Here is a 13,055-nt window from a genome sequence, read left to right on the forward strand (position 1 = left end):
CGGAGCAAGGCGCAAGTCATTAGTAAGTTATAGAATGTGAAGAAAAAGTTTTTTATGTTTTGTTACTTGCTCATGCCCCCCATTGCCCCGAAAAAGGCGCATTCTGTATCAACAAAAGTAGGTAGGTGGCATTTTGCTGCACTCCCCCATTTTGTTTTTATACTGCCAATGCTGAAAAAAGACTGATTGAGCCTTCCTGCAAATTTGCACAATTCCTATTTAAAAAGGGCTTATAACTCAGAATAACTCAAAAACTCTCCAGTTTGTATTATATACAGGTGTTACACTATAACTACAATGGGGATGGTTAGACAATAATGGAATTCATATCACTCAGACCAGTGGCTGAAGGTAGTTAAAACAGGCCCTAGTACACGCTATTATGACGGGCCCTAAGGCACACTTATGTGTCTAAACTAGCTACATCATAATCTTATTGTCACTTGATCAAATAGAGACTTGGCAATGGCTAACATCAACACACATATTACCCAGAAATCATCATCGCATGTGACAAAAGTATCAATGGAAATAAAGCACTATTCATTTAATTGTCTTTTCAAAAAAAAAAAAAAAAAGTTTATTTATAGTTTACAGTTGATGGTTTTATAGTTTATAGTTTATTTATAGTTTATGGAGAGTAGGCATATATTTTACAACATATGTTGTCATAGATTGCAACTGGCTATTTTACAAAAAAGAAAAAGAAAACATGCTGGAGATGGGTTTGCCTTTTCAAAGGCACATGTAGCAAATGGCAAATGGAGTTTTTCTTTGAACACAGGTATATTACTTAGGGCCTGTTTCCTGCCCAACATAAATTTGGAGGGTCCATTCTTTCTGTGGGCCCCACCATCCCATTGGCCTCAGTGCAACTGCCCTGCATACACTTCCTTTATTTACGCTCCTGACGAAGACCCCTTCACTCTTCACTCTTTTGTTAAAATGTTTGAATTATTTTCTTCCTCATCAATCTACACTCAATACCTTATAATAACAAAACCAAAACAGAATTTAAGATTGTTTGCAAACTTGTGAAAAAAGCAAACAAACTGAAATGTCACATTGACATAATTATTTACATTCTTAAAGGGATAGTTCAGGTTTTCTGGTTGTGTGTGGTCCTTATCTATAGTCAGTATATTACATACAGTAAATGTCAGACAGCTGGTTCATACAGGGAAGCTGTTAACGGCTTCAGTTCCCCATCTATGTTCTCATCAGAGCCACCAGACAACCTGTAAATTTTTGTTATTGTGTGACTTTGGTGAAATTATCCTTTTAAACTTAAGTCACACAATAACACAAATTAACTGATCAAGGCAGCAGTAGATCAACAGCTGGCTTTGCAGAAAGTGATATAACAGCTTCATTTCCCCCATCAGAAATCACAGTCTGGTGGTAAGATAAAGCACTGAAAAATATTCTAAATATCGAGTATACATAAAATGAAATTATTTTTTTCAGGTGGGATCTTTTTAGGTTGCTAAAATATGTTTTGTTGCTGACCCATCCACAGCAGTACATTGCTTAGCTTCCATGCAGGACTCCACGACTCATCTGTCGTGTAACTATTTATTGTGTTCGGGGACTTTTTTCAGTCAGTGTTTTCAGTGCACTGTAGAGTCTCAGATTTTATTTGACACTGAAATTCAGCCCACAATGCAGGGGGACAGTAAAGCCCTAGAGATGATCTCTCTCTCTGTCTTTGTCTCTCTCTCTCTCTCTAACACTCACACACACACACACACACACACACACACACTTTTTACTAGGTTTCTAATGGGCTTTACAGTTGCTGGAGGGGTCACAACTGTTTTTCACTTCCCCTGTTCTACTGGATTTATAGGCAGTGAGGTCAGCATGGCCTCAGACTGAGTTTTGGGAAATGTTGAGGAATTAGTAACTGTAGATGTCGAACTCCAGGTTTGAAGCTTCTGGGAAGTTTGAGCCATAAGGATTTTTACAGAGACAAGAGGTGGTAGCCAGAGGCCATTAGGCTGTAAATGCCTCTCAGTTTGTCTCTGAGACAGTGGTAGTAAATGTGAAGACTCAAGAACGTTTAATTGCCTTTACTTACAAATAAATGAAAATAACCATATATTGTACAAACTAAAGCAGAATGAGCACATAGTGTTTGTCCTGTAATAAAGAGCTAAATGTCAGCTCTCGGGACACACACATTAAAAGAGAGACACAGATCTGAGGGACAGTTTCATTCTGACAGCCCTGTCATGTGGAGGCGAGCCTCATTTCCTTATCTCCTCATCGCGGCACTTTAATTTCATGAACACGCTCCATGCACTTTGGTCCAGAGCAAGCATGCATCATGATGATTTGGGAGACCACTTTGACCTTTTGTCTGTTGCCTACACTGAGGTCTGAATTCCCCACTGAACACATCTAAAAAACTAATGTCTAATGGAACAGCTCTGTGACCAGCCCTTTCTCTAGCTTCACAATCAAGTCACTTTTTCTACTTGTACACAGGAAATATCGCAATCTAACACACACACTGACTTAACTTTGCTGTGCACATCTGCTCCACAGAAGATGATTTAAGCCTGTCACAATAACTTCTTTTGCTAGACTTTATATTGTCCTAGAAATAATTGCAATTACCAATATTATTGTTATTTTGAGACTTTTTTTTGTCACTGATATAAAATATAACAGCAAAATAATACAAGTACACCATCTCAAATAAGAATATTTGTCATATATGAATTGGAATGATGGGTGGGGGAAAGATCTGCACAGCACAGTATTCAAATATTTTTGTATAGCAATATCGTATTGTTACTCAGGCACCATGTATTGATTTTATTATTATATAAAATATTACTATTACAAGAACAAATTTGACTTTTGGTAGCCTACTAGAAAAATATTATCACTTGCTTCTTCTGTCCACAAGATAAATTTCGCTATAATAAAAATGACTGAAGTGCACTGAACAGACTGAAAACTTGATCTTATTAGATAATACAAAGTCTTCCTTTTGGGACATAATTTGCAGTTGAAAAAAGGTAATAAATCGTACTAGCAAGGTGTACCTAATAAAGTGGCCAGTATACTTGTAATTATTTATTTTTTGGAAGTAGCCCAATAATAATCAGTTTAAGACTTGATAAAAAATTGTAGAAACTGGGATAACGCTGGTGACTAATAGACAAGCTTTGCGAAGCTCTGGGAACACAGCAGTTACCTCCATAATCCGACCATGTGCTGCAGTTGGCTCCCAGGGATGGACGACCTAGAAACTGGGCTGTTTGCTGGTGGATTTAGTGTGGTGGAGGATAAAGTTGTAAAAGGGCAAAACTACTACAGACAGACGTTTTGGGTTGCTGCCAGGGGATGGCAACTAACAACTATTGGGACAGTGCTTCTTCCACTCCAAAAGTGCAGCTGCAGGCTGCCGGTAAGCTACACTGTACGTCTTTGAAGTTTTGTTTTATTTTTCTTCGGACTTGCACAAGTAGGCAAGTAGTCCCTGCGCCCAAGTCTTAAAATGGTGGGGAAAACTCTGCTGTTTATTCTGGTATCATGTTGGCTACAATGTTGGTGATATTCTTTTGTCAACAAACACACATGTAAACACAATTTCGAGGTCAGCAAAATGATCGAGGTCATGTCCGTATATTGTACAATAATTAAAGAACATAATTGTCGTAATGGGCCCAGGATGATTTGATTTGATTTGATTAACGACATGACTATTCAAGAAAGCAAAATCATCAATATTTCCCTTTTTCTGTTCATTAACATGGGATGTACGTCACTGGCTGGACCTAACTGTTTATTTAACTCCTTACAATAAGTGTCTCCTGTGTTTTCAGTCATTCCACCACAGAATTAATTAGAAATTTTAAAATCAGTCTTTATCTGTATAATCATGGTTGTAACAAATACATCACCCTAACATGCTCAGTAACACTTTGGAGCGTAAAAATAAAATGGAGGATGTTGATGTGGGTTTGCTTCTGAGTCATGACCATATTTAGGCTTTTTGCTGCAATGCTGTGCTCTTCAACAGCATACTCTGATGGTTACATTTATACCTGGCCAGAGTTCTCCTCAGCAGTTTTTTCATGTTTTTGGTTTCAGAGTGTGCAGAGTGTAAATGTGACAAGCATTAAGAGATTCGTGTGAGAGTGCAAGAGGAGATGTTTATGGAGGATGTCATGGTCAGCAGCAGCCTCACATTTTTGGAGTCGCAGACAGAAAAAAGCAGTCTTCGAACAAAGGGAGACAGACTGTGTGTGTGTCTTTCTGTGTTTGTGTGAAAGATACACACACACACACACACACACACACACACACACACAAAAACTACCAGTTTTTACTTGTGAGAATTTTGCCTCAAGTACTTGATGACATGTCACCTACTGCTGGCAGCTTTCATTTGTGGTTTTCACCACCTTCATAAATGACTTTCTCTTCTAGAGTACCAGAAGATCTGATGTAAGGCCACTTAAAAAACACAGTTGTCATAACCAGCCTGTTTTGATTGGATGTGGTGAAGAAGAAAAAGGACATTAATCACCAATGCTGTATCCATTTCTCTTTATACATCCATGATATCAATGGTGATGTGCATTAGCATCCACCAGGACTCCTGCAGCACCTACTACATGTAGCTTTTGACACATCACAGTACTTCATCACATTGATATACAGATCCTGTAACTATCTACTATTACCATGCATCAGTCCTGCTCACAACCATGAACAATGCCCATAATAACCTATTACAACTAGAGATATTGAAGTGATAGTTACCACAGCTAGGGAGGTCAACCATTGATTGGTTAACCACTGAGAATATTTTTGACTGATTACACATGTCGGTCTACAGGTTATTTTGCTTCTCTTTAGTTTACTGTACTGCATACTACCTCGGTCTGGTAGGAGCTACCTAACATTAGCAGCGCTTGTCATTCAGCCATTACTGCTGGTAACACCGTCCCGACCCAACAGCATTGCTGTGGAAACACTGTCCCCACCCTCCGGTCTCCCCCCATTGTGTCCCGGTGAGTCTGCAGCTCAAGTTTGAGCCCCATTTCCACCTAACACTTTCGGTGTGGTGCCTTTTGGAACCAAAAGTAACCCTTCAGACATGGCCCAGACCCTCCGTCTATATAATGTTTCCACCACAAACTTAAATATGGGAAAGGTTGTTGTCACTCACTGCTCCGTCTACCTCATTTATCGTCCACAAAACTGGGCTGCACAACGACATTTTCAGAACAAAATAGAACAGGCTGCAATGAGAGTCTCTCTCCAAGAGTCTCTCTCCATGGGATATTTAAAAATAGCAGGTTTGTGCATTCAGTCCTTCTCAGGCAAGCGCAGGGGTTTAGTGTTGCTGTAGCCCACAGGAACAATTCTCTATGACACTTTTTTTTTCTCAAAGTGAGGATTAGAATTTATTCATATAATCCAGTCAAAATTAATATAGGTGTTAAATATGTTTCAGCATAATGCTAAAAATATACTGTGTGAGAGCTTATTTCTACAGAAGAAACCTTCCCTATCAATGCGATACAACACAAGACAATGTGGGAGGACTGACCCTCTGTGTTATCTACCTGTGTTTGGTAGTCCACATGGGATATGCTCAATGTCAAAGAAATCTATTCTGAATTCATCTGAGAACAGAGAGCCTAAAACTAGAAATTGTTTTTTTGTAAACCCAAGCTGAGATTCCTGGTCATGAGACAAGAACTGAAAGGAAAAGTGATGTGAAAGAAGGATGTGAGTGCTGTCTACTATTATATCATCAGTCATAGCCTCTGCAGACTGGCCTGAACAAATGTAATCAGTAGTAGCAGAAAGAGGAAGACAGAAAGTACTGAAAACCATACTGACAGACAAGGAGGTCTCGTCATGCCTTCAGGATTCTCAGGAATCATAACACATTCCCTGTGTGTGTGTGTGTGTGTGTGACTCACCATGACTGATTGATTGCAGTTTGACTGTTTTGGAGATCTTCTCTTCGTAGTTGGGCGTACAGGACTTCCGGCTGACTTTGGACTTGAACAGAGTGTTAACCAGAGTGGATTTCCCTAAACCACTCTGACCTGCAGACACAAAGAGACAATGCTTTTAACCTTTCTAAAAGTGTGTGTAGGAGTGTGTTGTATTTGTTTCTGTCATGTCTCCTGTGTGGAATAAAAACCCTTATGAAGCTCTCAGCTTCTGTGCAAGTTGTCTGCTCCAGCAAACCAGAGTGTCAATGTTGGATTAGTAGCTAAGAGACAGCACATCTCCCCAAAACCCCCTTGATTTATTTAACACAAATACAACAAATTTAATTTTATGGCCAGCAGAAAGACTCAATTAGCTTGGCATTGCTTAAGTTAACCAACCAGAGCGACAACATATGTAACATAGTGCTAAGCTTTGGGCAAATGTAAACAGACTACAGCATGCAGAGATGAGCAGTGATGGTGTAGCAACAACACGTCTTTGAACGAAGTGGCAACCTCCATGGCTAAAAAATTAAACCAATGTGGAAGTGCCAAAAACTGCAACAGTATTAGTTAATGTAATCATGACATAATCTCAGATTCCCAGAGAATAGGCATATTCATAGCTGTGGCTATTTCAGTGTGTTTTTTTAGCTCACTGAATTTAATTGTAACATTTTGGTCACCTAAAAAAGTCTTGTTCAGTGTTTGGTTGAACTAAAAGACCCATTAAGGACTCTGATATGTATAGTACAATGTGTTTATAATGATTTAAGCCTGTTTTCCACTAGTGAAAATTTGCATTTTCACAGTTAACCATAGCTGTAAATGCACCCCGCTAACGAAGCTAGCAGTTAGCCACCCTCTCATCCATATATGGTAATTCTGGTTCCAAAAACCCGAGATGGTAACAGCCAAAATGCCAAACTTGAGGCTTCAAAGCAGAAGTCCACAAACCAATAGGTGATGTCACAGTGGCTTCTGCCATTATTTTATACAGTCTATGCTGTGAACGAGTGTTGCTGTTTTCATCATAGCAATTTGAAAATTACACTTCAACAAAAAGTTCCACATCCATTGCAGCCATCTTGGTTTTCAAAAATGCCTCAGTGGGGCTCCTCTTTAGCCTTCTAATCTAGGTTTATGCTTAGTATAGTGTTTCTGGAGTAAGGGTGCGCAAGCTAAAATGACATAATCTCGTATGTTGCCCTAAGTGCTAAGGCACTGCAAGTGGCCAATCATCATATCAAACCTGCCTCATATTAAATTAACAGTTGTGGTTTTCCAGGACAGGTCAGCTGGAAAGGGGAACAGATGCATCCACCAGAGCTGATAAAACATGAGCTTGCAGATTTGTCTGGTTCCCAGCTTAAAACCTAATATGTATTATGTTTCCCCCAGATAAAGCTATTGTCCCACGTAAGGCTGGGTACAATTTTAAGTATTTTGATACTTTTAACAGAATTTCAGTACTGGTGTTAAAATCTTTTTTTCTAAATAGAAATACTTTCCTAGTTTCAAAATGTTACAGCTGCTACTCCTATGTGAGCTCACTGGCTAAAATGGCAAATTGTTGTTTTTTTCAAGTTTGACAGATTTGTGTTGCATGCTATGTCTTCTCATTCTCGCATATTCTCAGTTGGATATATTATTTACATATTGTTTAAGATGAGGAGTAGGCAACCTGGGCCTCCGGAGCCACATGTGGCTCTTAAGCCCCTCTCCAGTAGCTCCCTGTGGCTTTGACAAAGAAAATTTTATGAAAATGACTACTGTTTTTTTTTTAACATTCTAATTTTCATTTGTCAATGTTGAAGGCCTAAAGAAAATCTTACATTCTCCAACTGTAAAAATGTGAAGCCTATATACCAAATAAAACTTTGTTTTTACATTTCAACAACTAAATGTGTGCATTACACCTACTGCACCTTTTGAAATAAAATTGAGAATTTAGTAGTGCGTGCACAGATTTGTTTGCTTTCACTGCCAGCTCTGCATATTATGTTAATTGAATGTTAATCTAGACTATTAGTATATGCTAATTTAGACCTAATAGGCTATGTTACCTTCATTATAAGGCTTAAATTTTTGTTTGACGACCCCTGGTTTAAGAGAATCACATAAGGAATGGTGTGAAATTGAAGAAATGTATACAAACAAAGTAAACCATTAGCACACTTTAATTATGCATAATTATCACAGGAAACTTCCTGTTTTCAATCTAACAACAGAGGAAGTGTGTATCATCTGTGTGTGTGTGACAGGAAAGAGCAGACAGCCTAAACTTTCAAAACCACTTCCTACTCAAAGAATCATACTTCCTCTTCCAATACGAAAAGCAAACTACATTTTCTCAAAGAGGAAGAGACCCAGCAACCCCATCTCATCACATACACACACACACACACACACACACAGAGTTTTTTAACACATTGTAACTGTAGATCAGCAATCGGTTAAACTGCAAACCTGCCATGGTGGTTAGCTTTGCTGAGTGGCTCAGAAGAACCTGATCTCTCTGTGGAGCTCTGTGATTGGCCATTGCACAGCAGGATGGCTGGTTTATATCACCAAGGTTTTTAGTAGTTGGCCAACCGGGAGTTACACATATTAGTGAATACACAAACACATACACTAATGTCCTGCACGACCTGGCCTGAGACCCACACCAATATCACTTTAAGCTCTCTCTGATAACCACACACACACACTGGGGCTGCATCCCAAGTCTCTTAAAATTACTGCTAACCACCTTATCAAGCCACCTTACCTAACTGTTTAGTCCCTCCCACTTAGGAAAACATGCAAGGAGTCAGGAGTTAGGAGTGAGGAGCGAGGATTGCTGATTAAGAGACATGAGACGGCCTTACTCTGAATCGTCACGTAAAGCAACGTCCTATTCTGGTGACGGCGCGACAGCTGGATCTGCTGCATAACGGCGCCAGTGTTTAGCGTACATCCAAAGTCCCATTATATTCGCTGATCAAAGCCTACAGTGGGGTATCTCCTTTATCCAATATCTCTGACACTAACTCCTTACTGGATAAGAGACATGAGACGGCCTTAAAGATGGTGGACCCCGAACGACTTCCGGGTCAAGTCAGGAGTTAGGAGTTAGCATTATACAATTAAGAGACTTGGGATGCAGCCTGGGTCTCAATCACAAAATGTGAGTAAATCTGTGAGTAGATTTGCACAATCCTTGGGACTAAAACCCTATACCACATTCATGAACGCTGCCGGAAACTCCTGGAAGGAGGTAACGGATGCTGTTAACTCTGTGTCCTCTGTTGTAAGCACCATCCAAAAAGTTAAATAAAAATGGTTTAATATGAAACTTGACGCAAAAGACACATAAGCACATATAAAAAAAACTCCACAACAGCTACATGAGGAGGCTCTTCCCAGTCACAGATGTCTGCTGCAGATGAGCGCATTGCTTGCATCATTGGAGAGACCTCTCTGTCAGGAATTATTTCTGACGGAGACAGCACCATGCCTCCACTGGAGGAGTCAACAGCAAACTAAGAAGGTAAGGTGAATAATGTGTGATATAAAGTGTTAAATCAATATACATTCTGACAGCATTCACTGACAGCTTAGTGTTTGGTCAGTAACATGGGTCTCACAGTCTCGCCACTCAAACAGAAGATACATTTGTGGAGTTCTTTCTCCTGATTGAATCAAGTGGAAACTGGATGCCTTAAATTCTATGAATGCTGAAATAAATGTAAATTTCCTTCTGTGAACAGTTTACACACAAACTCCTTCTGCATAGGTTTCATGAATGAGACCCAGTGTGTGCAGAAGAACACAGAACATGAATAACATTAGATCCTGACCGATCCTGTCTGCATGGCTGGAGATTTAAACAATTAATGAAGTGACACTGCTGTGCCTTGTGTGTAAATGCTCAGTGTCTCTGCTAATGTGGAGGCGCACTTGTCTTTTCCGCTGCGATGGGATTGCTGCAGGGGATATAACTGCAATCCACACATCTCTAATACACATAATGCAAGCTGGCTCCTCAGTCTGAATGTTTTGTGCATGTATATGGGCACAATGAAAGGAGAGAAGTTAAAAAGCCTGAGTCTGACTCAGCTTGGTTTATACAAAAACCTATATATAACCTATAACCTATATATAAACTATATTATAAACTTCTAACACACACTGTGCATTCCCACATTACCAGCAGTGGACTATCATTCTACACTGACAAAGTGTGAACTATTATTATGAGAACAAAAAAGAAAGAAACAGAAGGTTTCTATTCTAGGCCTTATTTCATAAGTGCTTTTTAAAAGTTAAAATTGGCAAGCAGGAACTTGCAACCCTGGCCAATGTCTACCAGTCAAAGAGACAACCTCCATACCCTGCAATAGAACACTGGTAAACAAAAAAAGACTGAAAGGGAAAGACTTTATTCATGTCTACTAGAATTGATAATTCTACATTGTTTTTAATATTTTAAAATCTTCCTGTTACACAAACATTCTGTGTCAGATTAAGTCCATGAGTCTGAGGAGTGTGATACACGAGCTGGCAATTTATGGCATGGGTGTAGTTTCCAGGGTCATGCACAGGCTCATAGAGGGGCAGGGGCTCAAAGGCAGAAAAGGGCACTGGGTCTAGCCCAATACAGTATGTAATAGAAATTGATAAAGTAGGCTACTAGTCATAAATAGCTAGCTAACAACCTAGCTGCATACCCTAGTATGTAGCGTTTTAAGTCTTTGAGCAAAGAAATTATCACCAACAGATCTGGCGGCATCTAGTGGTGAAAATAAAATGCTCTTAATATAACGTTAAATATAATATTTATATAATTTTTTTTGTGGAAACTGAATATAATATCATAAGTATAATAAAATAGTGCATAATACATCAGAAGTGATCATTTCTGCATTCTCCTCTATCTTAGAATGAGTTGTTTTATATACCTAGAAGCATGGGTCGAGGCGTCGTGGATGCCGCCATGTTGTTCCAGAATCCCTATTGAAACCCTATGGGAAGAGTTGCAATGCACTGGTTGACCAGCAGATGCCGCCAGAAAAAAACGCTGACTGGCCCTTTAATATAATCATGTCATATAATAATACCGAGATTTGGAAGACATTTTGGAATTTAGACACAGTTCTAAGAAGAAATAAAACACTATTTTCTTTTTTTTTAAAAATTGGTTTAAGATAAAGATTTTAACATTTAAAGGAGCAATAAGCGAAATTCATCATTTCTAGATTGAAGGAATTAAAAAATTGCTATGTGAAGAACTAGAGGTGTAATTTCATCTGGAGTATAGCATGACCTCACACACCCTCTCTCTGTGTTGATCTCCAGCCCCTTGTTTACACGCCGGTCCGGCTGCACGTTCATGTACGTTCATGTGAATCATGGCGGGCAGCCTGGCGGGCAGCGTGGCGGGCTACATTTTACAATGCTAATTGCGGAGAAGAGTAGGAACGTTAGCGTGGCAGCCGACTAGTGCTAACGCTAACATCCCTACTCTTCTCCGTGAGCCTGGTGGGCTCTGGCAGAGGTCTACAGGCAGTGCACATCAGCAAACCTAGCGGTGAAACGATTTCACTTTTTGCCCCCTTTAACATTCCTTCATCATCATTCTTCCCTCCAAATATACAAAAAATTCTTGAACTTTCTTCACTTCAAGATAAAATAAATAAAAATAACATATATATATATATATTAAAAAATAGTTAAAGATAAAGATTTTAACAATTAATATTCCTTTATCTCTCCCCTCCCTCCAAAACTACTGAAAATATTATTGGTGTAAGATTAAAAAAAAACAAAAAAACATTTAACATCACTCTCACGATTCACAAGTCACGACTGGACCGGGCTACTGGTGCTGAATCAGAATCAGAATCAGAATCAGAAATACTTTATTGATCCCCGAGGGGAAATTATTTATGTTACAGGTGCTCCTTGCAAGAGAGGAAAGATACGTGAAAATATAAGAAATTTAAACGATAGTATTTACAAATATATAGTTAAATAAACAGGAATTATTAACAAACAAATATATAGTTAAATAAACAGGAATTATTAACAAACATAAACGTATATATATATATATATATACATATAGATATATATTGTAAACTGAACAAGATTATTTACACAAACAGAATAATGGATAATAATGCACATCCAGGGATAAGTTTCGCTTTCCACAGAAATGCTTGTAACGTTAGATGCAGTATGGGAGGGGCATCATAACACAGGGCTTCCAATCACCGATCGCCCTATCTGACATTTTGTTTCAATCAACATCTGTTCGGCAGGGCAGGGATAGCAGGCTGTGCGTGACAGGAAAAAAACAAAATGACCTACAGAAAAAAGGGCACTTTTCTATGAGCGGCAAAAAGGGCAGGGGCTCAAGCACCCTTTGAGGTCTATGTGTGCACATGCTCGGTAGTTTCTATTCAAAATTCACTAGAAAATCATGTTTTCTGCACTCTTTAACATCCAGAGCAAGCTTGAAAACAACTACTTAATTAACTTCATGTTTATTTTCCTCTCAACTAACTGCTATTGTACAAATATGGTTAGTATAGCTTCAAAATTATTGCAAACTCCCACTTTCTGTGTTTCCAGGAGTAGAATGAATGTAGAATACTTACGACACTATTAGCATCACTTTGACTCATGACTCAAAAGCTGATAGGTTTGCTGGAATAATAATATATAGAACATAGAAAAATATTAAAGTAACACTTCCCATAATACTTTCAAACCAGTGGACAGAGACAACAAAAGGACCTGACACTTTGTTCAGATTCAGTTCTGCCAGCTGTGGTTTGCTTTCCTGAATCGAAACCTCAAATGCCTTCACCTGGTGATTCCAGGTTGTTCCCACAGTTTGCAATGATCTACCACCAGTTCAGATACAGAATTCACTGATATACGTGTAGAAATGTTCTCACTTCGTGCACAAAATAAGAGCAAAATTGGTGTCGGATTCATGACACAAGTACACTGGCAAATTTGGTTCTTACCACTGTGCACGTTATTGAATCAGAATCATTCTAAACTGACAGGAACGTGCCCACTATTTGCAAT

At 38.9% G+C, this 13,055-nt stretch overlaps 1 protein-coding gene across 3 annotated transcripts in view; it reads right to left on the reverse strand.

The window, feature by feature from the left end:
• septin12 (septin 12) overlaps positions 1–13,055 on the reverse strand; it is a 119,399-nt gene that overhangs the window by 21,817 nt on the left and 84,527 nt on the right. For all 3 annotated transcript variants that reach the window (XM_050068711.1, XM_050068712.1, XM_050068713.1), the window contains one exon: positions 5,955–6,083. In XM_050068711.1, the coding sequence (XP_049924668.1) occupies positions 5,955–6,083 (129 nt within the window). The remainder of the gene's footprint in view (positions 1–5,954; positions 6,084–13,055) is intronic.

Source organism: Epinephelus moara, chromosome 18 (assembly GCF_006386435.1).
Source record: "Epinephelus moara isolate mb chromosome 18, YSFRI_EMoa_1.0, whole genome shotgun sequence".
NCBI classification, from domain to species: Eukaryota; Metazoa; Chordata; class Actinopteri; order Perciformes; family Serranidae; genus Epinephelus; species Epinephelus moara.